The 27,194-nt window shown below is 42.5% G+C and overlaps 1 protein-coding gene across 4 annotated transcripts in view; it reads right to left on the reverse strand.

The window, feature by feature from the left end:
• Positions 1-1,179: 1,179 nt before the first annotated feature.
• Positions 1,180-27,194, reverse strand: part of CPSF3 (cleavage and polyadenylation specific factor 3) — a 49,182-nt gene continuing 23,167 nt past the window's right edge. For 3 of the 4 annotated variants that reach the window (XM_024241969.3, XM_054546399.2, XM_024241971.3), the window contains 8 exons: positions 25,728-25,880; positions 21,043-21,151; positions 18,298-18,396; positions 17,030-17,124; positions 14,431-14,518; positions 6,521-6,590; positions 2,839-2,935; positions 1,182-1,362 (listed from right to left, as the gene is read on the reverse strand). In XM_024241969.3, coding sequence (XP_024097737.1) covers positions 1,261-1,362; positions 2,839-2,935; positions 6,521-6,590; positions 14,431-14,518; positions 17,030-17,124; positions 18,298-18,396; positions 21,043-21,151; positions 25,728-25,880 — 813 coding nt within the window. In that variant the 3' untranslated portion in view covers positions 1,182-1,260. 4 annotated transcript variants of the gene reach the window in all.

A 27,194-nucleotide genomic window follows, 5' to 3' on the forward strand; every position in this document is an offset into this window, starting at 1 on the left:
AGGTGCTTTCGGCAAAGGGCAGGAGTGTGACCTCAGGACGCGCGGCGGGAAGCACAGCTGGCCCTCGGTGGGGCGGAGGGCTGCTCCAGGCCCCCCTGGAAGAGGTCGTGGGGTGCGCGCGCGGCCCCCTGCGCCGGGCGTCACTCTGGAGGGCCTGCAACACTCAAGAGGACGCAGGCAGTGCGGAAACCCTGGCAGTACCTCGTGGTTCTGCGAATGACAAGGGAAAGCAGCTGCAAGTTCAGTGCGCGCGCAGCCGGCCGCTTTTCTTTTTCCCGCCGTTGGGTGGATGCGCGGATGCAGAACCCTGCGGACACGGAGCACTGACTTACTTCCAAGGGATTCATCTGTTAAAACGTGGTTGTAATGCAACGTTCTTACCTCAACTGTGCAATGAAGTTCGGCGGCCGAGCTAAAAACGGGTGGGAAGGATGCCTTGAAATCACGGAGCTGTAGATGAATAACAGAAGGACCAGGGGAGCCGGCGCAGAGGCCGACTCCGCTCCATGGGGCGGGGCGATGGACGTAGAGCATGACCTTCTTTAGGTTGCACGTCCCAAGCTCGCTTGGATCACCTGGGGGAGCTTTACAAATAAGATCCAACCAAGGGCCCTCATTCCAGCCTGACTAACTCAACTTCTGGTGGCAGGACTTGGGCACTGGTGCACTTGTAATGCACCCCACGTGATTCCCACGAGTAGCCCAGATTGAGAGCCCCTGCTAGAGCAAGCAAAGGTGCCTGGACTTCATCTTTATCACAAGGACTTCATTAAGGCCTTCAAGCAGCAGAGGCTTGAGGCCAGGTCTGTTCCAGGAATCAGCTGTAGGGGAGGAGATGGAGGTGGTTGCAGGAATTCAGAGGGGAGAGTAGACTTGGACTCGAGCAGCAGCGGTGGAGATGAATACAGAAAACATTCAAGTGCAACTTACAATCCTTATTATTAACTCAAATTGGTTACCCCAGGGGAGAGGGTAACCAGCAGCGGTTGCTATCGGCAGATCTTGTTGGTTTCAATGGGAGCTGCACATACATGCCTGGAAGAAGAATCCATAAATTCTAAAATAATGGGCAATTGATTTAGTAGTTAGTTCTAGAATAATGGACAAATTAATTGGCGATTTAGCAGTATTCAGGCTGTTGGAATAAAGGCCATTTGACATCAAAAGTAAACAGGCTCCCCCAGAGAAACGAATGCATTTTATTTTAGGCAACAGAAGTAGAGTCAAGTATTTTTTCAAAGTTCATATACAGACACAGTCTCAGTGAACTGGTGTCAGGGCCTCGTACAGTCTCTGTGCAGCCAGCTCCACCATTTCTCGGAGGGATTCATCGTCTTCACTTCCCTCTTCACATTCTACAGTCTGAAAGTGAGGCACAAACAAGACTGTTAGAATTAAGTCTATAATGATTATATAGAAGATAAATGAATACTCTTTAAAAAACCATCATCTCATAAAAAATTAGCCAGCTGTGGTGGCGTGTGCCTGTGGTCCCAGATACTCAAGGGGCTGAGGTGGGAGGATCCCTGAGCCAGGGAGGTTGAGGCTGCAGTGAGCTATGATTGCACCACTGCACTCCAGCCTGGGCGGCACTGCAAGACCCGGTCTCAAACTAAAAAAAAGAACAATCATCTGTGTGTGCAGAGGTCACGGTGGGAATGATTACCATGAAACAGAACGGCTGCCATGCACACTTATGGGTGTGCAGTGCTTCCTGACAGCACAATGGTCCTAATTAGTGATGATTTGAGGCTGGGAGGGAAAGACTGGGGAAAGTCTAGTAAACTACATTTACATCAAAGCCCACATTTTGATCCAGTAAATGATACTCCAGGGAAGTTCATCTATGCCACACAAATTACTTGGCAAGGAATGGATGTGGCTATCTGTTCAACATTTGGTACTAAATTTGACTGAAACTCACTAATAATCTTCTAGTTGCTTCTTTTTTTTTTTTTTTTTGAGACAGAGTCTCTGTCGCCCAGGCTGGAGTGCAGTGATGTGATCTCAGCTCACTGTAACCTCCGTCTCTTGGGTTAAGGTGATTCCTGGATTCTCCTGCCTCAGCCTCCCAAGTAGCTGGGATTATAGGTGCACCACCACGCCTGGCTAATTTTTGTATTTTTAGTAGAGATGGGGTTTCACCATGTTGGCTAGGCTGGTCTCAAACTCCTTACCTCAGATGATCCACCCACCTTGGCCTCCCAAAGTGTTGGGATTACAGGCGTGAACCACCACGCCTGGCCTCTAGTTTTTTTTTTTTTTTTTTTTTGGAGGCAGAGTCTCACTCTATCATCCAGGCTGGAGTGCAGTAACGTGATCTTGGCTCACTGCAACCTCTGCCTCCCTGGTTCAAGCAATTCTCCTGCCTCAGCCTCCTCAGTAGCTGGGACTACAGGCACCTGCCGCCATTCCCGGCTAATTTTTTTGTATTTTTTAGTAGAGATGGGGTTTAACTGTGTTGCCTGGGCTGGTTTTGAACTGTTTGGAAAATCCACTTGGATCTTGCTGGTGCAAACAGAAGAGCGGCTTCTTTAAAAAATGGAGAGTCAACTAGATGCCAAACTAGAGAAGGGATGAGGTGAAGCAAGCTGTATTATGGAAGAGGACAGCAGTGGAGTGGCATACACAGGAACCTTGTACTATGCAGTAACCCGGAAAAACACGGAAAACTTCAACCATAATAATATAAAAAGAACAATGTGAAAAAAATGTTGGAAACACTGGAAGCAAATGCCAATATGCAAAAGTAGACTGTTGAGTGTGAGAGCACAGATTATTTATGCCTTCACTTTATTTCCCAAATGTCTTGAAACGTAGGAAAGAGCAGCTACATACCCGTGTCTCCAAGTTAAGGTTGGCAGTTTTCCCGTCCACTGTGACGCTAAGAATAGAGTCATCCTTTACACTTATACAGTCTTCTCCAAATATGTCCCTTAAAATAAGCAGAAATGCAGGATTAGTGAAAATGCCCAGCTTTATATATTTGAGGAAAAAATAAAACTGAAGATAGGTCCTAGTTCTAAAGTAGAATACTGTATTTACCTTTTTCTTTTTTTTGAGATGGAGTCTTGCTCTGTTGCCCAGGCTGGAGTGCAGTGGCGCAATCTTGGCTCACTGCAACCTCCGCCTCCCGGATTCAAGTGATTCTCCTGCCTCAGCCTCCCTAGTAGCTGGGATTACAGGTGTGCACCACCACAGCCAGCTAATTTTTGTATTTTTAGTAGAGTCGGGGTTTCACCATGTTGGCCAGGCTGGTCTTGAACTCCTAGCCTCAAGTGATCCACCTGCCTTGGCCTCCCAAAGTGTTGGGATTACAGGCATGAGTCACCATGCCCAGCCTGTATTTACTTTTGAGACAAGCTTCTTATTTGCCTTGATACAGCTTATTAAGTTTATAAAACAGGGAAAATACACAGCTATTATTCAAGAATGATCTATTCAGCAGACATCATGCTAGGTGGTTTATATACATTATCTTAACCTATAATTTTAGTAAGGATCCCCTTTTACATGTGAAGAAAACAAGACACAGAAGTTAAGTGATTTGCTTAAAGTCTCACAGCTAGTAAACAGCTGAGCTGGCATTCAAATCCAGGTATCTAGGTTTAAATGCCTCCCAAGCCCACTAGCTGTCCACTCCTACTTTAATTAAACTTGGTATTTATTGAGCATCTTCTATGTGGCAGATTCCTTCTGTGCTAGCAGCTGGTGATAAAGAAGGCATTAAGACATTGCCTCTGTCATCGAGAGAAACAGTTTTGATCATTAATTTCAACATCGTCCCCATTGGTACACAGGTGTTAGGAAACAGCAGTCCACCAGCAGGCTGAGTGCAGGTAAGAAACACAGGCAGTGACTCTAAACAACCCATGGACCATGGTCAGCCTAGGACAGTTAAGCACTGACAACACCGTATTAAGCTGGGGAAGGGGGCAGTGGGAATCAACTGCTTGCATCTTCAGGCAGTTACTGCTCATCATATGTGTGAATAAACTTAGGTGGGACCCTAGCACAAGGGAAAATATTATATTTTATTTTATTTATTTATTTTGAGATGGAGTCTTGCTTGTTGCCCAGGCTGGAGTGCAGTGTCGTGATCTCGGCCCACTGCAACCTCTGCCTCCTGGTTTAAGCAATTCTCCTCCCTCAGCCTCCTGAGTAGTTGGGATTACAAGCACCCACCACCACACCTGGCTCATTTTTGTATTTTTAGTAGGGGTATTTTGGACAGGGTTTTGCCATGTTGGCCAGGCTGGTCTCAAACCCCTGACCTCAAGTGATCCACCTGCCTCGGCCTCCGAAAGTGCTGGGATTACAGGTGTGGGCCACCGCACCCAGCCCAAAAGATTATATTTTAAATACAGAAATGTATTCAAAAGGATAGGAAAAAAGGTTCCATTTTCATGTGATCCACTGTTGGCTTGTCTGAAGAAACCAATACATCTACTCCTATCTAATCCTAAGTGTTTAAACAACTGGGGAAATAGCTGCATTTTTAAGCGTACGATTGGCTTTGAAGTTTAAGGACACGGGAACCTCCCATTCCTGGCCGAATGGAAGCTGTCTCATACTCCTGTTCCTCGGAGTTGAATAGTTCTGGTGTGTTTGTGGGAGATGAGGGAGAGGGAGGGGAGGCGGGAGGAGTGGTGTGAGGAGGACAGGGAAGAAGGCCAGAGTGAAAGTCCAGTGGAAGGGCCGCAGCCTCCCGCAGACTGTCCCCCCTACGGCTCCTGAGGACCAGCCACAGCAATATGAACTTCCATTCTGCACCCCAACTGCAGCATGTGGGAGAGCAGGGCCAGTCCAGGGCCACACGGGTTTTCTATTCCTGTAGAGCCCCTGGGAACAGGGCCGCCAACAGAACTGTTGTAGTCAAGTCCCTGGTCACCAACACCCACCTTCTACAATAGGGCTGTTTAACCTGGGGTCCCAGGATAGCCTGTGGGGAGGGGGTTGTCTAATCTCCTTGAAATCAAAGGTAAAACTGCATATATGTGTGTCCCCTGCCCCCGCCCCACAGCCTTACCTGACTGCCAAAGGGGTCAAGGATCTAAAAATGATTAAGATAATCAGACTTCAATGCTGGCAGACTTGAGCCCTCTGCAAAATGAGTTAAGAGAACCAGAGGCTCCAGGGGTGGGAACCAGTAAAATCTGTGGCCTTTTCAACGGCCATGGAAATCACTGTGCCTGCACTGTTGGCTGGTTTTGTGTGAGAGGAATGCTCTTTAAAATCAAAATGACAACACAGAGAATACTGTTTTGAAGATGTATGACATCTTCTATAAGCAAAGTCATCATTTAAAGCCTATCATTTTTTTTTTTTAAAGCCACTAAACTGCTGCTTTAGTGGGCCGGGCATGGGGGCTCACACCTCTAATCCCAGCACTTTGGGAGACCAAGGCAGGTGGATCACAAGGTCAGGAGTTCGTGACCAGCCTGGCCAATATGGTGAAACCCTGTCTCTACTAAAAATACAAAAATTAGCTGGGTGTGGTGGGCATGTGCCTGTAGTCCCACTTACTCGGGAGGTTGAGGCAGGAGAATCGCTTGAACCCAGGAGGTGGAGGTTGCAGTGAGCCGAGATTGTGCCACTGCACTCCAGCTTGGGCGACAGAGTGAGACTCCGTCTCAAAACAAAAACAAAAACAAAAACAAAAACCTTAGTGTAGAATTTTGGGGAAAGAAAGGAAGGAACAGAAATGTTAGCATAAAAGCCTTCTCAACTAGCGGGACACCTTACTTTGTTAAAACGTTTAATGGGGCAAGGGCTCACATCTGTAATTCCAGCATTTTGGGAAGCCAAGGCAGGAGGATCCCTTGAGCCCAGGAATTTGAGACCAGCCTGGGCAACATAGGAAGTCCCTGTCTCTCCAAAAAAATAAAATTAGCTGGGCATGGTGTTGCGAGCCTGTGATCCCAGCTACTTGGGAGGCTGAGGTGGATTGCTTGAACCTGGGAGTCAAGGCTGCAGTGAGCCAAGATCATGCCACTGTATTCCAGTTTGGGCAATGGAGCAAGACTGTATCTCCCAAAAATAAAAATAAAATAAAATAAAATAAAATGAAATAAAATAGAGAAATACTTAGTTTAAAGTTAATTCATTGCTTACAGACTAAGAAGAGTCTAGAACAACACCATTTTACAAAGGATTCACATTTAACAAGTAAATATATAAAATAATTCTTGAAGATACAGTAACATTCAGCTAAGATTTTTGTACTTGTCCTTGATGAAAATGTTTTAACCCTTGCTAACTGTGCCAGCCCTGTGCCAGCATCCTGAAGCACTGTATTAAATGAAACACAAACGGCTGACCTAGCAGGTCACAGGTGAGTACGGAGCTGGCAGGGAACGGTTCCAACCCCTCTCTTTCCTAACAGAGAAGCAGGCCTCAGAGCATTGCAGTGGCCTGGTCGGAGCCACACCCCAGTCCTTGAAAGAGCCAGAGCCGAATCTAGGGCTCCTTCCAGCCCATTGTCACTGTCTTGTTGAGAGATAATGGGTGAAAAACTTACTGAAGCATGATCTCCAACCTCTTGCTATAAACGTGCATTTCTAATTTTTTAGAAACCTTCTGTACTGCACCTGGAAAAAAAAAAGTGACAGAGTTCAATTTCTAAATTCCTATTCAGAATAATTTGCAAATCAATAATCAGAATCTGGTTACTGATAAGTTAAAGTGATTAACTATGGAATCCTTAAAGTGACAAGCATGGATTTGTATTATTTGCCTGCTAACGGAAATGGATATTTTCATCATTTAATTTCATGTTCTTTTTATGTGTATTTTTAAAAAATTTTTCTATTACATCTTTTCACCCTTTCTCCAATATTTCATGTTCTTATTAAAGAACCACAAAATGACACTTAATATTATTTTTAGTTTTGTTTCCCACATTTCTTAAACTTTACATTTATGACCACGGGCAATTAACTCCAGGAATTCTAGGAGCATATTCAAGCTCAAAGATCTGTGAAGTCTTTTATCTAAAATATGATATAAATTTAGATTTCTATTAGATATAATTATTTTAATAAAAATTAATATTTAAAATGACTTTCCCATTAAATTACTCAGCTTTCCTTCCAAAACAAATCTGACAGCTTGGGAAAATGGGCCCCCCTTAATCTGGAGTTTGAGGCATGCTCTGACCCCTCATTCAACAGCTCAGTGCATCACCGGTAGCAAAAGAGTGCAGAGCTCACAGTCTGGCGCTTCCTCAGAAAGTTAAACAGTGAGCATTTGACCTAGTAATTCTACTCCTAGGTACAGATCCAAGAGAAATGAAAGCATATGTCTGCAGAAAAACTTACATCCAAATCTCCACGGTAGCACTATTCATAAAAGCCGTAAGATAGAAACAACCGAAGTATCCATTAACAGATGAATGGATAAACAAAATGTGTCCATACAATGGGAAATTATTTGGCCATAAAAAGGAATGAAGTACCAATTTATGTGACAACACGGATGAACCTTGAACACAGCATAGTGAAGGAAGTCAGTCATCAAAGGCTATATATTGTATGATTACATTTATCTGAAACGCTGAGAACAGGCAAATCCAGGGAGGCAGGAAGTAGATTAGTGGTTGCTTTGAGTTGGGGAGAACATAGAGATTGGGGCATCATAAGTAAGGGATATGGGGTTCCTTTTCGGAGGTGTGCATTTATTTATTTATTTATTTATTTAGAGACAGGTTCTTGCACTGTTGCCCAGGCTGGACTGTAATGGTGTGATCACGGCTCACTGTGGCCTTAACCTCTGGGCTCTGGTGATCCACTCACCTCAGCCTCCCAGGTAGCTGGGACTACATGCATGCATCACCATGCCCAGCTAATTTTGTATGTGTGTGTGCGTGTGTGTGTGTGTGTGTGTGTGTGTGTGTGTAGAGACAGGGTTTTACCATGTTGCCCAAGTTGGTCTCAAACTCCTGGGTTCAAGCAATCTGCTCCCCTGGGCCTCCCAAAGTGCTGGGATTACAGGTGTGAGCCACCAAGTGTGGCCTGGTGTGATGTAAATGTTTTAAAGTTGATTGTGGTGATGGTTGTACAACTCTGAATATGCTAAAAAATCATTGAATTCTACACTTTATATGGATGAATTATATGGTATGTGAATTATGTATCAATAACGCTGTTACAAAGAGTAGTGCAGAATTTTAAAATCCTTCAGACAAAACACACACCGCCCCCATATACATGGATATTGTCATCATTTCATTTCATGTTCATATATATATATATATATATATATATATATATATATATATAAAACAAAAAAGACTTCATTTTACAAAAGGGCTATCAGAATATAATGAAGAGATGGCAACCTTGGTGGCATCTGATTTGGATTGAACAGACTAAGATAGGAAGTGAAGGCCAGCTGAGCTCTTAGAAGGATGGGGGGCCTTAGAGTTGAAAGCTGGGCTGGCCCAAATGTGAAAATCTCAAGTTTGGATAGGAAGTCAGTTTGATAAATAATAAATATACATAACCAATTTCCTCTTTTATATATTTTTTATACATAAACGTGTGTGTGTGTGTGTGTGTGTGTGTGTGATATGGGGGAAAATACCAGAAATAATCTTATGGCCTCACCTATAAACAGGAAAATATAATATAAGACTGTAATTTCATTCTTCTTTTTTTTCCTTAGAAAGAGTGTCTCGCTCTGTTGCCCAGGCTGGAGTGCGGTGGTGCAATCATAGCTCACTGTAACCTTGAACTCCTGGGCTCAAGTGATCCTCTCATCTCAGCCTCTCAAGTAGCTAGGTCTATAGGTGTGTGCTACCATGCCTAAGACTGTCATTTCAAAGAGACTTCAAAAATTATGATTTCTTCAATGCACTTTCAATTTCTCAGCCCAAGTAATTACTTTCTCATGCAACACTATGACTTTTTAAAATACTGTATCATGTAAGTGTAGCTTTATTAACTCACTTCTGCACTCCCACATACCTATTTCAATCTACTCTACAGAAAAGTCAAATTGTCATTCCTCCTAAACTATTCTATAATTCAAACCATACTTCATCTAATTCTTTTTAACTCGTGAATTTCAATTGTATATACAACTAACTACTCGCCTGTAATCCCAGCACTTTGGGAGGCTGAGAAGGGAGGACTGCTTGAGCCCAGGAGTTGGAGACCAGCCTCGGCAACATAGCGAGACCCCATCTCCATTAAAAAAAATAAGAAGCCCAGGTGCAGTGGCTCACACCTAGAATCCTAGCACTCTGGGAGGCCAAGGTGGGCAGATCACTTGAGCTCGGGCATTTGAGACTGGGCCACATGGTGAAACGCTGTCTCTACAAAAAATAGAAAAATTAGCCAGGCGTGGTGATGCACATCTATAGTCCCAGCTACTTGCGGGGGCTGAGGTGGGAGGACCACTTGAGCCCAGGAGGTCGAGGCTGCAGTGAGCTGAGATCACACCACTGTACTCTAGCATGTGACAGAGTTAGACTCTGTCTCAAAAAATAAAATAAAGTAAGATAAAAATATAAAAAAACCACAAAAACAAAAAACTAACCAGGTGCTAGCCAAAAAAGCTATATAACAGAACTTTTATACTTTAATTATAATCATTAGTTTTATTATTAATTACTAAAATAAGCACTTAATTGACATGTAAAAACAATCTCACAAAATATATTAAAAAATAAATATCTAGGCTATGAAACTATTAAAAGAAACTTTCCAAAGTTTATGTGTATATATATATGTAAATATATATTTGCAAATTCCTGCATTAATATTTAGACAAACTGATCAGACACATGAGATCATATTAAATATAGAGCTATACAATCAGACACGTATACCTGTACTTCGTAGGTGTGTGTGTCAAAACAGGACACACACATGCTGAAAACAGGTGCCATGTAAAATAGAAGAATGCTATGGAATATAAAAACAAAATAATGTATTTTGAAAATATATAAGATTTCCCCTTTGGTTAAGAATGGGGACACATAAATTGAGGTTGGTGGTTAGATACACACACACACACACACACCCCCCGCAGATACAAATACAAGTTGTGTTTCCAGAATCTGGACTGAAGTGTCAGGAGGCTAAGAAATGAAAAGGGAGAAAAATGCCATCAAAGAAGAATCAGATTGTTTCACAGAGATGCCTTGAGAAGAGGGCAACTTTTTCTGTAAATGGCCAGATAGCATTCTAGGCTTTGTAAAACACAGGGTCGCTTCTGCTGCTGTAGCAGGAAAGAGGCATCAGAGGAGATGAACCTGTGTGCACGGCTGTACTTACCAAAGCAGGCGGGCTAGGTGTGGCTTGTGGGCCACAGTTGCTGACTCTGCTCTAAATGTGCAAATCCCAAGTTTGGATAGGAAGAAGTTAGTTTGATAAATAATAAATATACAGAATCAACTTCCTCATGAGCAGCATAAGTGTCACGTGTACCAGTTCTTGCAATACTTGTCACCTTTGAAAGGAGCAAGTGCTACGTATTAAAACCTGTCACTTAGCCCCACGAGTGACAACTCTCCATGCTGATGTATCACATACATACCCTGGATCATTATCTTAAAGTTCATCCTGTTTGTTCTCTTTCTGTCACCACTTACAGCAAATCCAACAGGAAATACTGCTGGCTTTATTAAAACACCTCCAGAATCAAGCCACTTTGCGATATTCCCACGACTTCCACCCTAATCTGAGCCACTGTCTGCCACCTGGATGACTGAAGAAGTTCCCAGCTGGAGCCTCTGCTTTCTTGCTTGCCCTCCTAACAGTACTTTCAGCAAGCACCACGGCAGTCCTTTAAAAACTGTCAGATCCTGTCTCAGCCCCGCTCAAAGCTCTGCAGCATAGCCCCATTTTACTCACACTGAAAGTCTGAGGTCCTTACAATGGCCAGCAAAACCTATGGGATCTGCCCAACTCCAAACCCTATCAGGAAGCCCTGGGACACGCCAGAATGTCAGATCCTTGGAGGCGGCAGATCTGTTTGCTTTGTTCACTGATGTTTCCTAAGCACTTCGAGGCATGCCTGCTGGGGAGCAGGTGCTCAGTAAATATCTGTCAAATGAATGTTAATGAAAATATGCAAGCACTTCATCATCCCAGAGAAATATAAAACCTCATTCTCCATAAACTACAAAATGGGGAAGAGCTAGGAAATATAAGGCACCCAGCCAGCTGAACAAATGCTAAATACACGGAACACATGGAAACAGCCCAGTTCTAACCTGTCTGCAATGAACCTCTGCTGAAATGGCCACAGGCTAACCAAAGGAAGGAATGTTTTTATTATTAGCATAAGAGGGATCACTAATAATATAGTGATAATTAATTTAAATTAAATTACTGCAGATCAGAGTAAAGGTACATTTCATTTTGGACTGGAGCATTAAGAGAAATAATCAAGATAAAGGCAAACCAACCTATGATAGGTCATGTATTCATTCCCATATAAAACACACACGAGCTATGTGGAGATATCTGTCATACCACAGCACCTCTTGTTTTTCAGCATCACTGCTAGGCAGAGCCCTCATCAGAACAGCAGATGACCTCCTGACAACATCTCTGTGATCCCTCCTCTGCCACATGGAAAACAGGCTGGCAGAGCTCAGACACTAAACATCACCAACGACCTTGTAGTCACACAACATCCTAACTGGCCTAAAAAAGTGCCATTTTTGCATAGAAACTTCATTTTTCAGAAAAGTATATCAATTTCTAATTAGTTGACTGTATTACAAAAAAGACTTCATTTTACAAAAGGGCTATCAGAATATAGTGAAGAGAAAGCAACCTTGGTGGCATTTGATTTGAACTGAACAGACTAAGATAGGAAGTGAAGGCCAGCTGTGCTCTTAGAAGGATGGGGGCCTTAGAACTGAAAGCTACGTGGCCCAAAGCCCCGGGTGTGATTCTGCTCTCCACACGTAACCCTCTTCCCCACGTCACTGTTCCTAAATTCTGCACCACTACTTAATCATGATCTTTTAAAAGCTCCTCCTAGGCCCGGCGTGGTGGCTCAAGCCTGTAATCCCAGCACCTTGGGAGGTCAAGGCAGGCGGATCACGAGGTCAGGAGTTTGAGACCAGCCTGACCAACATGGAGAAACCCCGTCCCTACTAAAAATACAAAAATTAGCCAGGCGTGGTGGCACATGCCTCTAATCCCAGCTACTCAGGAGGCTGAGGCAGGAGAATCGCTTGAACCCGGGAGGCGGCTGTTGCAGTGAGCCGAGATCGCACCACTGTACTCCAGCCTGGGCGACAGAGTGGAGACTCCATCTCTAGATAAATAAAAATAAAATAAAATAAATAAAAGGATCCTCCTTCCCACCCTGCACACCTTTATTTTTACCACCTAAGATAAGTAAGAGAAAAACAATGTTTTTTTTGAGATAGAGTATCGCTCTGTCACCCAGGCTGGAGTGCAGTGGTGTGATCTCTGTTCACTGCAATCTCCGCCCCCCAGTTTCAAGCAATTTTTGCGCTTCGGCCTCCTGAATATCTGGGATTACAGGCACCTGCCAGCACCCCTGGCTAATTTTTTTTGTATTTTTAGAAAAGACGGGGTTTCACCATGTTGGCCAGGCTGGTCTCAGACTCCTGACCTTAAGGGATCTACCCGCCTCAGTCTCCTAAAGTGCTAGGATTACAAGTGTGCGCCACCGTGCCCAACTGTAAGAGAAAATTGATAACTGCAGTTTTTCTGTCAATATATTTGTACTGAGCATCATGTAAGAATCTTGTGGCATTCTTCTGTGGCTTATATATATGCACAGCTGTCTCCTGTGTTACATGCACGTGGGAGGAGCCATTTCCCATAAGTTAATTCAACTAAAACAAGTTATCAAATGATGTCCAAATGATCATTTTTACAATTACTATTACTGAAAGCAAATTCAAATGCTTACTAGTGACTCAAACGAATAACAGATTTAGATTGTCTAAGTATTTATTTGTTTGTATTATAGATGCAGCATAAGAAATGAATTACAAAGTAGTCTGCTAAACTTTCTTCTCATGAAATCAAAAAACTAACTAACTGTATATTTTCAAGATACAATAATATTCTCTCAGAGCCCAGGATCTAATGGTGTGTGAAGGGTAAAGGCTGAGGCTTCCCAGAATACTTCCCGTACGGTCATTTCCCCCAGCACAGCGCACAGGACTACTCCATATGCGGGAGACTCACAGCTCAAAACATGTAAAGAGCTGGGTACAGTGGCTCATGCCTGTACTCTCAGCCACTCAGGAGGCTGACGTGAGAGGATCATTTGAGCCCAGGCATTTGAGAGCAGCCTGGGCAACAAAGCAAGACTTTGTCTCAAAAAAAAAGAAAGAAAGAAAGAAAAGACATATATTATGCTGACTTAAGTATAAAATAGAATCAAAGAAGTAACACAAAAATATCTTCACTGTTTTCTCTGGTTGAAAATTGTCCCATAGGGAGATTCAATTCTATTCAACAAATTTTATTAAACATGAAGATAGTAGCATATCTTCCTAATCTAACTGGCTCAATTCATCAATATTTTGAAATTTCTGACTCAATTATTTTTATTATTTTTTATTTTTATTTTTTGAGACGGAGTCTTGCTCTGTCACCCAGGCTAGAGTGCAGTGGTGCGATCTCGGCTCACTGCAAACTCCGCCTCCCGGCTTCACGCCATTCTCCTGCCTCAGCCTCCAGAGTAGCTGGGACTACAGGCGCCCGCCACCACGCCCAGCTAATATTTTTGTATTTTTAGTAGACACGGGGTTTCTCCGTGTTAGCCAGGATGGTCTCGATCTCCTGACCTTGTGATCCGCCTGCCTCGGCCTCCCAAAGTGCTGGGATTACAGGCGTGAGCAACTGTGCCCAGCCTGACTCAATTATTTTTAAGAGGACTGCTTCTAAAAGGATTTTATCTTAGTCTTAATTGCAGCCAGGTTTTTGCAGTATGAGTGAAGAGCCAGGACAAAAATAAGCGAAATACTAACAATATGCATTGCTGTGTGTATTTTATGTCTTAAAGATTACATAGAAATGATCAAGTTTGTTAGGAGTCTATGTACTGCTTTTTAGTTCACAGAAACATAAGAAAAATGAAAGAATTAAAGGATAAAAATGAGTGGCCAGGCGCAGTGGCTCACACTTGTAATTCCAGCACTTTGGGAGGCTGAGGTGGGCAGATCACAAGGTCAGGAGTTCAAGACCAGCCTGACGAACACAGTGAAACCCCATCTCTATTAAAAATACAAAAATTAGCTGGGTGTGGTGGCAGGCATCTATAATCCCAACTACTTGGGAGGCTGAGGCAGGAGAATCGCTTGAACCTGGGAAGCAGAGGATGCAGTGAGCCGAGATCGTGCCACTGCACTCCAGCCTGGATAACAGAGCTAGACTCCATCTCCAAAAAAAAAAAAAAAAAGGATAAAAATGAACGAACTCTTACCTTTTCTTATTTTGGGATTTGACTGAACTTCCAATATCACAGTTGTTACTGTATCTGCATACATATCATTAGAAGGGTTTGCCAGCCACTGGAAAGCAAAATGCAGAATTAGGAAGTGACCTACCTATAGTGACCAATCACAACGGCTACAACTACAACCCACCAAACCCTGGACTGTACATATGGAACTACTGCTTCTAGCATTTTCAATAAAATTAACTGACTCATTGTTTACTGAAATTAATGATACTATACTCCTCTAATTTTCTGTAAACAACAAAAGTAAATTGTACTGAGCACTTCCTTTTGACATAGTGTTTTACAGGCATTATCATTTACTTTTCATAACTAATAGCACGATTAATTTCATTTTATAAAAGAGAAAACTGACTTAAAAGTAACTTGCACAGGATAATTACTGGTGCCGGGACTGAACTCAAATTCCTAATGCTTATATTTAGTATAGTATATGACTACAGACAGAATGTGAAGAGGCTAATTTTTTTTTTTTTGAGATGGAATTTTGCTCCCGTTGCCCAGGCTGGAGTGCAATGGCATGATCTTGGCTCACTGCAACCCGTCTTCCAGGTTCAAGTAATTCTCCTGCCTCAGCCTCCCAAGTAGCTGGGATTACAGGCATGCGCCACCACACCTGGCTAATTTTATATTTTTAGTAGAGACGGGGTTTCTCCATGTTGGTCAGGCTGGTCTCGAACTCCCAACCTCAGGTGATCCGCCCACCTCGGCCTCCCAAAGTGCTGGGATTATAGGCATGAGCCACCGCGCCAGGCCAAGAGGGTAACATTTTTAAATATTTACTTTTGCTTCTCACACTAAGCCTCAGATCCCCTGGCTTTTGTTCCTATGGTAAACAATCTCTGACATGTTTACCCTAGGAACAAAAATATATTATCTACTATGTATGTATAAATGAATGAATGAATAAATGAATGAATGAATGAATTATAGAGGCAGGGTCTTGCTGTGTTACCCAGGCTGGTCTTGAACTCCTGGGTTCAAGTGATCTGCCCACCTTGGCCTCCCAAGTTGCTAGGATTACAGGTGTGAGCCATCATACACAGCCTCTAATAGTATTTAGTAGAATGAGCTAAATTAATGTCTCTAATAACTTCCCCCTTTTTCTGATATTAACATTTTATATATTGTTCTATGTAACTTCATGTTTATAGATAACTACTCCTTTTCACAGTTTCTTTCTTTTTTTTTCTTTTGAGACAGTGTCTCGCTCTGTCACCCAGGCTGGAGTGCAGTGGCGCGATCCTGGATCACTGCAACCTCTGTTTCGCAGATGTAAGTGATTCTCCTGCCTCAGCCTCCCAAGTAGTTGGGACTTTAGGTGCCTGCCACCACGTCTGGCTAATTTTTGTATTTTTAGTAGAGAAGGGTTTTCACCATGTTGGCCAGGGTGGTCTCGAACTCCTGATCTCAGGCGATTCGCCTGCCTTGGCCTCCCAAAGTGCTGGGATTACAGCTGTGAGCCACTGGGCCCGGGCTGACACTTTCTTTAGTTGCTTTTAGTCTTATGAATCAAATTTAGACTTAAATCACAGAATTGTATTGGGACCAAAGCTGACAAATCTTTTTTGTTTTAAAAATAGAATGTATGCGAGGCGGGTGGATCACTTGAGTTCAGGAGTTCAAGATCATCCTGGCCAACATGGTGAAACCCCATCTCTAACTAAAAATACAAAAATTAGCTGGGCATGGTGGCATGCACCTGTATAGTCCCACCTAGTCGGGAGGCTGAGGCAGAAGAATCGTTTGAACCTAGGAGGTGGAGGTTGCAGTGAGCTGAGATCACACCACTGTACTCCAGCCTGGGTGACAGAGTAAGACTCTGTCTCAAAAAAAGAAAAAAAAATTAGAATGTATGAATGAAACAGTTCACCATCTACCTTGGCAATTTATATACAATTCTACCTTTGGGGCATAGCAGTAGACAAGGTACCTCCCTGGACTATTCAATGATAGGACTCATTTTGAAAGTCCTTCTTTAAACTTAATAGGTGCCAATCTATCAAAATCAACCATGCAATTCCTTTGGTATCTGTCTTCCAAACTCCACAAGTTGGTGTTTAAAATTCTAATAGGAACCATATCACTTAATTTAATAATTTCTGTTCTTTCCAGATTTGGGTCACTTTATTGTTGTTTATTTGAATCTTCAAAATTCTGCTCTTTTAACGAGTGGTACCTAAGTTTGTTTTAATTTAACAGAATTAAATTTTTACCTTAAGAATTGTAAAACCTTCTGATATAACTAAAGGCATCCTGGAGTACCACAAAATCAGGTAAGACTTATAGGAAAGGACTATACTTATTACACATACTAAATAAGAACCCTTAATTTATTATTAGGTTTTTATTGTGACTACATAGAAAATGTTCAGCTACTTAATTATACTTAATGCTGATCCTTAAAACATATATATATATATATATATATATATATATATATATATACTTTGCAACAATATTCTTTTTCTAATTGGGAAGAAACTAATTTTCTCTACAATTGTTCATGAACTCTTTTTAAAACTTTTTTCCCTCATTGCTTAGGTAAATGGTCTTTTCTTACCTCTAATACCACCATGCCAGGTTCTTGTATTACAGTAATATTTTTGAACACTTTCAGAGCAGGTTTTTCTTGAATTTCTAATTCTTCCACATCACCTGAAAGAAAGACATAACTATAAGATGTATATACTTTTCTGATAATCTTCCAGAGACCATTCATTTGTTTATAGAGACAGCTAAAATAAAGCAGCTACACAATTAAAAAGTTAGTAACTCATTTGTATAGTCAATTTTTAAACAGCAAAGTACAGCAACAGAAAGGTCTGAACATGTATTCTAAACATTCAACTAGATAGCATTTACCCTGGACATCAAACATTCTATCAGTAGCAAACTTAAGTGATGCTCAAACATCTATCTTTTGTATACAAGAGATTTAGCCTTCCACTAGCATCTTAACATATAACATAAAATTTGTCAATTGTTGCCAACTAGTTTCATCTACCTTCTGTCTTCGTAAGCTGCAACATTCTACAGCGAAATTCTATTGTTGAAGAGACTTTTCTGGTCTTTCTAGCATCCTCTTAATCAAGGACAGTTCAGACATATTTTATTAACCTTCTATGTTATGACAGACTATCCTAGTGCAAGGTTCTGAGGTTTAAAAAAAAGATTCTTTCTACTGGTTTATTTTATGGTAGTACTTCATGAGTCATGAAGAGCATTACTGATGGAAAATGTATTTTGTAATATGAAGTATTCTTGCTCTATCAGAAAGTCTACACCTTTTAATTTAGTCATTGCCCCTCATGATGTTAATACACAAAATCTCGAACTCAAATGGTCTAATATGAAAACAGACTAGGTTTATTTTCTCATTGGCCTTTGGCCAGTGGTCATGAACTCTTATAAAACCTGCTGTATAGACTGGTATCAATAGAACCAGAAAAATTATTTTCACTGATCAAAGAAAAGAAACAGATAAAATTTTAGGTGTGGTCAAATAGATTTCAAACATAAGGAACAAAGACTACTAAATTTTAAGTGGGTCAAAGATAAGTATTATGGAATTTAAAAAAAATTTGAGTATATTTTCTTTTTTAATTTTTTAAAAGTTTTTCTTATTTTTTTCCCAGGACCATCAGGCAAGAATATGAGTGTATTTTCTAAAATTTCACATAAAGGCAATAATAACATGATCATATATATTAATAAAACCTACACAATTCTGAGACAATTATCAAAATTAAGTAACATTCTTTTCTAGATAGAAAATTATCTTACTAAAAGACAGAAAACAATGAAATGAATTTCAATACACAAACACACCTGTCAATTTCTGCAGCTGGTAATAGAGCAAATTAAAGGGACCAGTATATGGAATGGCTTGGGTCTGCTTCACAGTGCTCATGGCCAAGTCAGTATAATCTGAAGAGAAAATTAGAACAGACTTGAAGAAATACTAGTCCTACAAAACACATACCAGGAGCAAAGAAAAAAGAAATAAAAGCAAAGTAAATGTGAACATGTTTTTCAGAAAGCTAACAAGATGCTCCTTAATTTGGTAGCACCTTAACATTTCCCCACTGATCTCCCTATGTCCCTACCTCTCACCTTCAGTTAACTTCTGCTCCAGCTGTAAGAAAGCACCTCATGGCCAGGCGCGGTGGCTCATGCCTGTAATCCCAGCACTTTGGGAGGCCGAGGCAGGTGGATCATGAGATCAGGAGTTCAAGACCAGCCTGGCCAAGATTGTGAAACACCATCTCTACTAAAAATACAAAAATTAGCCAGGCGTGGTGGTGCATGCCTGTAATCCTAGCTACTCAGGAGGCTGAGGCAGAGAATTGCTTGAACCCGGGAGGCAGAGGCAGAAGTGAGCCAAGATCATGCCACTGCACTCTAAGCTTGGGCAACAGAGCAAGACTCCGTCTCAAAAAAAAAAAAAAAAAAAAAAGCACCTCATGTCCCCAAACATACCAGGTTCTTGGATGCCACAGAGCTGGTATGCCAGCTGTCATCTACCTTCTTTCCTTGGTAACTCCCAACAATCTTTCACCACCTGGCACAAGGGCTGCCTAATTTACAAAGCTTTTTCCAACTCCTGAGGTGCACAGTCTCTCTTCACATACTTATCATGCGCTTCTATATGCCACTGAGCAATACTAGGATTAGCCCTTCCCAAGACTGCTTCCCTCATTAGACAGATTTCAAGGGCTGGGACTATGTGGCATAAGAGTAAGAGCTCGGGCCCGGCGCAGTGGCTCACGCCTGTAATCCCAGCACTTTGGGAGGCCGACGCGGGTGGATCATGAGGTCAGGAGATCGACACCATCCTGGCTAATACGGTGAAACCCCGTCTCTACTAAAAATACAAAAAATTAGCCGGGCGTGGTGGCAGGCGCCTGTAGTCCCAGCTACTTGGGAGGCTGAGGCAGGAGAATGGCGTGAACCTGGGAGGCGGAGCTTGCAGTGAGCAGAGACCGCACGCCACTGCACTCCAGCCTGGGTGACAGAGTGAGACTCCATCTCAAAAAAAAAAAAAAAAAAAGAGTAAGAGCTCACTAACTCAGAATGAAGGCACAAGTCAGACAATGACCTATGATGCTATGAAAACTGACAGCAGGGTAATCTCACGGTAAATACCTCACCACTGCTGCTATTTCTTTCTTTCTTTCTTTTTTTTTTTGAGACACAGTCTCGCACTGTTGCCCGGGTTGGAGTGCAATGGCGTGATCTCGGCTCACTGCAACCTCTGCCTCCTGCATTCAAGCAACTCTGTTGCCACAGCCTCCCAAGCAGCTGGGACTACAGGCATGTGCCACCACACCCAGCTAATTTTTGTAGTTTTAGCAGAGACGGGGTTTTACCATGTTGGCCAGGATGGTCTCGAACTCCTGACCTTGTGATCTGCCCACCTCAACCTCCCAAAGTGCTGGGATTACAGGCGTGAACCACCGTGCTGGGCTGCTGCTATTTTTTATTCCTGCATAAAGCACATCTGTATTAGTACCATGTAAATCACCTTGAGCATAGTATTTACTTGAAGATAATACCATATTCATTGGAAAATGACTTATTGATGGCTCAATAAATTTATAAAGACAAAGAATGTACATGGAAATGTGTATCAACTTTGGGAAAAAAGCAGTTTACAAACTTAAATGTAATCTTATTAGTTTTGTGCAATTTTTCCTTTTTTTTGAGATGGAGTCTTGCTGTGTCACTAGGCTGGAATGCAGTGGTATTATTTCAGCTCACTGCAACCTCCACCTCCCACTTTCAAGCAATTCTCCCGCTTCAGCCTCCTGAGTAGCTGGGACTACAGGCGCATGCCACCACATACAGCTAATTTTTGTATTTTTAGTAGAGACGGGGTTTCACCATGTTGGTCAGCATGGTCTCGATCTCTTGACCTTGTGATCCACCTGCCTCAGCCTCCCAAAGTGCTGGGATTACAGGCGTGAGCTACTACACCTGGTCCAATTTTTCATTTTTCTCTACAATGAGCTTCAATTTATACACACACATTAGAGGCATCAGTTATATAGTTGGTGTTACTTATTTGGATGTTGAAAGTTTCAATGTAATGAAAAAATTAGGCTTTACATTAATACTTTTTTGCTTTTAAAGAAATTATACAAGTTTTTGTTCCTACTCCTTTTGGAATGGTGAAGGAATAGAAAGGCCCAGCAAGTGATGTAAAGGTCATAAAAAACTGAAATGCTTATGGAAAGGTCATAAAAACCAAACGGCTTATCTGGGGAATCCAAAGTCACTTCAGAAAATAAAAGTCCACCCGTCTGTTGTAGAGGGTAGAAAACAAGGTGAACTCAGAAATGAACTTATGTTTCCAAAGATGAAGAAAGTGATTTCACAAATAATTTCAATCTTTCAGTAGTTCATGGGAAGTATTTTTTTCTCCCCACAAAGCTAATTAGCTAACTTGCCCCTATTCCTTTTTTATTATTTGTCTGTTACATAACATTAGGCCACAAGGTGAAGAGAAGTTTTCATAGATTTTTCTTTCAGTGCTAAGGTGAAGTTAGATTTGACATTTAATAGTATACTTACTGGACAGGTCGCAAGGAGAAAGTATGTGATAATTAAAGTTTCTTTTAACAAGTATTCCTGAGACCCGCTGGCCTTGTTCTGGTTTTTTGTCTGCTAAAAATCCCATAACCTGTAAAAAAAAAAAATACTTGAAGAAAATAGAACCTGGTAAAATGCAGTTTTTCAGGTAGTAAAATGCAGTTCATCATAATGAAGACCATAACACCTTTGAACTATGAAAACAACATATGGATTTAACCATGAAAAACATAAAATGTTTGATATCTCTATGATGATGACAGTTGCATTGCTACCAATGTCAAAGGGAAGAGTCACAGTGGTAGATCTGGCACAGTTCAGTTCTAATCAGTTCAACAAGCAAGTAACTTACTAGGTGCCGGGGCTTAAGAAAGCTCTCACTAGCTGCACTGCAGTAGGGAAGGCTGGGAAGTCCCTGTGAAACACACACATGCACTCCCTCAGGCTGGCTGCAAACTCATAACAGAGAGTGAGGCCCACTGATATAAACCTGAGAAGCTGTGGTACACCTAACACTAAAAGCAGCAGCAGTGGCTTTGAATAAAAAGGTCAATAAAAACAGGTTATGGGTGAGCTCATACATTAAGGAAGAAACATTTTTAAGAGAATAAAATAACAACCATTTAAAAACAAAAATACTACAAACGTGAAACCCACTATTCTTTTTTTTTTTTTTTGGGACAGCGTCTCACTCAGTCACCAGGCTGGAGTGCAGTGGCACAATCTCAGCTCACTGCAACCTCTGCCTCCCGGGTTCAAGCGATTTTCCCACCTCAGCCTCCCAAGTAGCTGGGATTACAGGCACCTACCACCATGCCCGGCTAATTTTTCTATTTTTAGTAGAGATGGGGGCTTCACCACATTGGCCAGGCTGGTCTTGAACTCCTGACCTCAGGTGATCTGCCCACCTCGGCCTCCCAAAGTGTTGGAATTACATGTGTGAGCCACCACACCCAGCCCCACTATTCATTTTTAAAAAGTTTCATTTATGGCCGGGCGTTGTGGCTCACTCCTGTAATCCCAGCATTTGGGGAGGCCAAGGCAGGCGGATCATGAGGTCACGAGATTCAGACCATCCTGGCCAACATAGTGAAACCCCGTCTCCACTAAAAATACAAAAAACTAGCTGGCTGTGGTGGCGGGCGCCTATAGTCCCAGCTACTCGGGAGGCTGAGGCAGGAGAATGGCGTGAACCTGGGAGGTGGAGCTTGCAGTGAGCTGAGATCACGCCACTGCACTCCAGCCTGGAGACAGAGCGAGACTCTGTCTCAAAAAAAAAAAGTTTCATTTATTTATTTTTTTGAGACAGAGTCTTGCTCTGTCACACAGACTGGAATGTAGTGGTGCGATCATCGCTCACCACGTGCGCCACCATGCCTGGCTTATTTTTGTATTTTTTGTGGAGATGGGGTTTCACTATGTTGCCCATGCTGATCTTGAATTCCTGAGCTTAAGGGATCTGCCTGCTGTGGACTCCCAAAGTGCTGGGATTACAGGCGAGAGCCACCACGCCTGGCTGAAACCCAGTATTCTTAAATATAACTTCTCTCAACTGCAAATAAATGAGCTCAAAGGAATAAAGGCAGTGTGTTCCATACTTGTTTACCTTTAAGCAAGTAAGGGCAAACAGCAACCAGGTAGTGCTGTATTTGTTCTCATAACTATAAACACAGAGGGTTGTATTTCATAGGATTTCCTAGGGTTATTTTCTCCTTAATTGCGGGTAGCTTTCAGAAAAGAACCTTTGCTCCTAGGAGACTAATTTTAATACAGTGATGTACTTGACAGAGAAAAATAACTAAAGGTAATGATTTTAAATCATTAAAATTATGGGTGAGAAACAGAACACTCCGATAAGAGTGTCCAACTTTTCCTGAACTCAGTTCAATTCATCTTCTAAACTGTCTGACTGCAAAACTTTTTTTTTTCTCCCCACATATCCACCACCAGCAGAGTATGTGAAATACAGTTCTAGATTCTCAACTGAGTATATTTTTCTACAGGTATAAGAAAAATACTATTATATTGGCCCCTGAAAAGTTTTGTGGACAGTAAGACTCAGGAGTAACTACGACCCTTTACAACAAAAACCTCATACCCTAAGTTTTGCTAATTTCTTTTTTACCTCCAATTCACCTTCAAGAAAGGATATTCATTAGCATCTGCAGGTTTGGCTCATTATGTATTAAAAGTGTGTTGTAAAGTTGCTTATTAACATGTCGATTTTTTTTTTTTTTTTAGACGGGAGTCTTGCTCTGTTGCCCAGGCTGGAGTGCAGTGGCATGATCTCGGCTCACTGCAACCTCCGCCTCCTAGGTTCAAGCGATTCTCCTGCCTCAGCCTCTCGAGTGGCTGGGACTGCAGTTGCACATAACCACAACTGGCTAATTTTCATATCTTTAGTAGAGACAGGGTTTCTCCATGTTGGCCAGGCTGGTCTCAAACTCCTGACCTCAGATGATTTGTCCGCCTCAGCCTCCCAAAGCGCTAGGATTATGGGCGTGAGCCACAGCACCTGGCCCCTATGTTGATATTTAAACCTTCAACTAAATCATTAAAAGTTTGAGCCTCAGACCGGGCACGGTGGGTCACGCCTGTAATCTCAGCACTTTGGGAGGCCAAGGCACGTGGATCATTTGAGGTCAGGAGTTCGAGACCAGCCTGGCCAATGTGGTGAAACACTGTCTCTACTAAAAATACAAAAAAAATTAGCCGGGCGTGGTGGTGGGCACCTGTGATCCCAGCTAATCAGGAGGCTGAGGTAGAAGAATTGCATGAACCTGGGAGGCCGAGGTTGCAGTGAGCCGAGATCGCTCCACTGCACTCCAGCCTGGGCGACAGAGCAAGACTCCTTCTAAAAAAAAAAAAAAAATTTGTGCCTGTAGTCCTAGCTACTTGGGAGGCTGAGATGGGAGGATCAGCTGAGCCTAGGGAGGTCGAGGCTGCAGTAAGTCATGAATGCACCACTGCACTCCAGCCTCGGCAACAGAGTGTGACCCCATCTCAAAACAAAAAAACAGAACATGGGAGTTGCGGATATCTCTTCAACATATTGATTTCAATTCCTTTTTAAAAATTTAAAATTATATATGTAATTTTTAAAAAGTTTCTCTTAGAAGTATTTCTAAACGAGTTGTGATCAACAGAAATAAAGATGCGGACTTCTAACAGCAGCCCTCTAAAAAGCCAGCTCAGGCTTTCCTTAACTATTTCAACTTTAAATTCTGAAAATGTTACATTTCACTCTCAAAAATGATTAATTCTTTTTTTATTTTTTTTGAGACAAGGTCTTGCTCTGTCACCCAGGCTGAAGTGCTATGACAGGACAATGGCTCACTGTAGCCTCAACCTCTGGAGCTCAAGCCATCCTCCCACCTCAGCCTCCCAGGTAGTTGGGACTACAGGAGCATGCCAATGCACCCAGCTAATTTTTGTACTTTTCATAGAGGCTGGGTTTCACCACGTTGCCCAGGCTGGTCTTGAACTCCTGAGCTAACGCAATTCACCTGACTTGGCCTCCCAAAGTCCTGGGATTACAGGAGTGAGCCACCGTGCTCAGCCTTGATTACTTCTTGTTTGTTTGTTTTGAGACACAGTCTTACTCGGTCACTCAGGCTGGAGTACAGTGGCGCGATCGCAGCTCACCGCAACCTCCATCTCTCAGGTTCGATCTCGGCTCACTGCAACCTCCATCTCCTGGGTTCAAGGGATTCTCCTGCCTCAACCTCCCAAGTAGCTGGGATTACAGGCACCTGCGACCACACCCAGCTTATTTTTTAATTTTTTTTTATTTTTAGTAGAGCCAGAGTTTTACCATGTTGGCCAGGTTGGTCTCCAACTCCTGACCTCAAGTGATCCACACGCCTTGGCCTCCCAAAGTGCTGGAATTATAGGCAGGAACCACCGTGTCCGGCCGATTAATTTTTAAAGAGAAAATGTTTCATATATTCCATCATATCTACACAAACATACATGTTTAGAGATATGAGCCTATCTTCAGATTCTCAGGGAGAATAACAAGAGGCGGACACAAGGCTATACTGGCTACAGTAACAAACAGTAATGAACAGTTCTTTACCCTCAGGTGTGGGTAGGAAAAGCAAGTGGGGATATGGATTAAAGAGCTATGAGATTCAGCTGCATTAAGATCTAATCTAGGCCGGGCACGGTGGCTCATGCCTGTAATCCCAGCACTTTGGGAGGCCGAGGTGGGTGGATCACGTGGTCAAGAGATCAAGACCATCCTGGCCAACCTGGTGAAACCCCATCTCTACTAAAGATGCAAACATTAGCTGGGCGTGGTGGCAGGCACCTGTAATCCCAGCTACTCAGGAGGCTGAGGCAGGAGAATTGCTGGAACCCAGGAAGCGGAGGTTGCAGTGAGCCGAGATCGCACCATTGCACTCCAGCCTGGTGACAGAGCGAGACTCCGTCTCACAAGAAAAAAAAAAAAAAAAAAAAAATCTAATCTAGCTGAACATTTTCCACCTGAAGAAATGAATGGACAGAACCAAAAGAAGCCAAAAAGGATAAGGATACAATTCCTGTAGTATAACAAGCAGACAGAAATAAGCATATTCTTTTGACTAAAGATCTATTTTCTTAAGAAGTACAGTCTTTCCTGAAGAAAAAACATGGATCGGATAGACAGGACCATAACCTTTTACCTTGGCTAGTTTTTCTCCTCTGAAGTTTAAGGTCACTGCTTCTGTATTCCGAGGATTATGAACCTCTATGTGAACTTCATCATTATCTTCATATTCTCGAATCAGTGCTGCTTTCAATCTGGCCATTTCGTTCTGTTCTCCATGGACTAAAATCTACATAGAACAAGTGTTAAAAGAATATATGGAAACATCATTCAACTTAATCATGGTCCTTAGCTGAATTAAATTATGAAATAGAGACATACTTGGAAGTTATGAAACTCTACTACTTTTAAGGACCTCCAGCCGATTCAACTTGTATACACATATTCATTCTGTTTGATCCTTATGTGGTACTATTTGAACAAAGAGTAAAGAAACTTCTTTTCTACTCCAGTCTTTGCCACTAATGAGATACACGCCTTTTCCATGTTTCACTGCTTCTATGTTCACAGTGGTAAAGGCCTGACTTCTGTAGTCTCTTCTAGTTTTAAATGCCTATGACTCTGGTATAAAACTATTGCTACCCTACTGTCTTAGAAATACCCATGGTTCTCTTTTTTTTCTTTTTGTGAGATGGAGTCTTGCTCTGTCGCCCAGGCTGGAGTGTAGCAGTGGTGTGATCTCAGCTCACTACAGCCCCTACCTCCTGAGTTCAAGCGATTCTCCTGCCTGAGCCTCCCGAGTAGCTGGCACTATAGGGACACACCACCATGCCTGGCTAATTTTTTGTATTTTTAGTAGAGACGGGGTTTTACCATGTTGGTCAGGCTGGTCTCGAACTCTTGATGCCCACCTCGGCCTCCCAAAGTGCTGGGATTACAGGCGTGAGCCACTGTGCCTGGCCTACCTCATATATTTATATATTTTTGGAGACAGGGTCTCACTCTGTTGCCCAGGCTGGAGTACAGTGATGTGATCATGGCTCACTGTAGCCTCAACCTCCAGGGATCAAGCAATCCTCCTGCCTCAGCCTCCCACGTAGCCGGGACTACAGGCACACGCCATCATGCCCGGCTAATATTTGTATTTTTTGTAGAGACGGTCTCGCATACTGCCTAAGGTGGTCTTGAACTCCTGGGCTCAAGTGATCTGCCCACCTTGGCCTCCCAAAATGCTAGGATTATAGGCATGAGCCACTGTACCTATCCTAATAAAATATTTCAGAACCAAATGGAACATTTTGTTACTTTATGTATTGCTTTATTTAAAGAGAGTCTTGCTCTGTTGCCCAGGTTGGAGTGCAGTGGCATAATCTTGGCTCACCGTGGCCTCAATCTCCCAGGCTTATACAATCCTCCCACCTTAGTCACCCAGGTAGCTGGGACTACAGGCATGAGCCACCATGCTTGGCTAGTTTTATTTTATTCTTGTAGAGACAAGGTCTCACTATGTTGTCTAGGCTGGTCTCAAACTTCTGGGCAGTCTTTCCACCTCAGCCTTGCAGAGTGGTACAATTACAGGCATAAGCCACTGCGCTCAGCCCCA

Source organism: Pongo abelii, chromosome 12, assembly GCF_028885655.2.
Source record: "Pongo abelii isolate AG06213 chromosome 12, NHGRI_mPonAbe1-v2.0_pri, whole genome shotgun sequence".
Classification (NCBI taxonomy): domain Eukaryota; kingdom Metazoa; phylum Chordata; class Mammalia; order Primates; family Hominidae; genus Pongo; species Pongo abelii.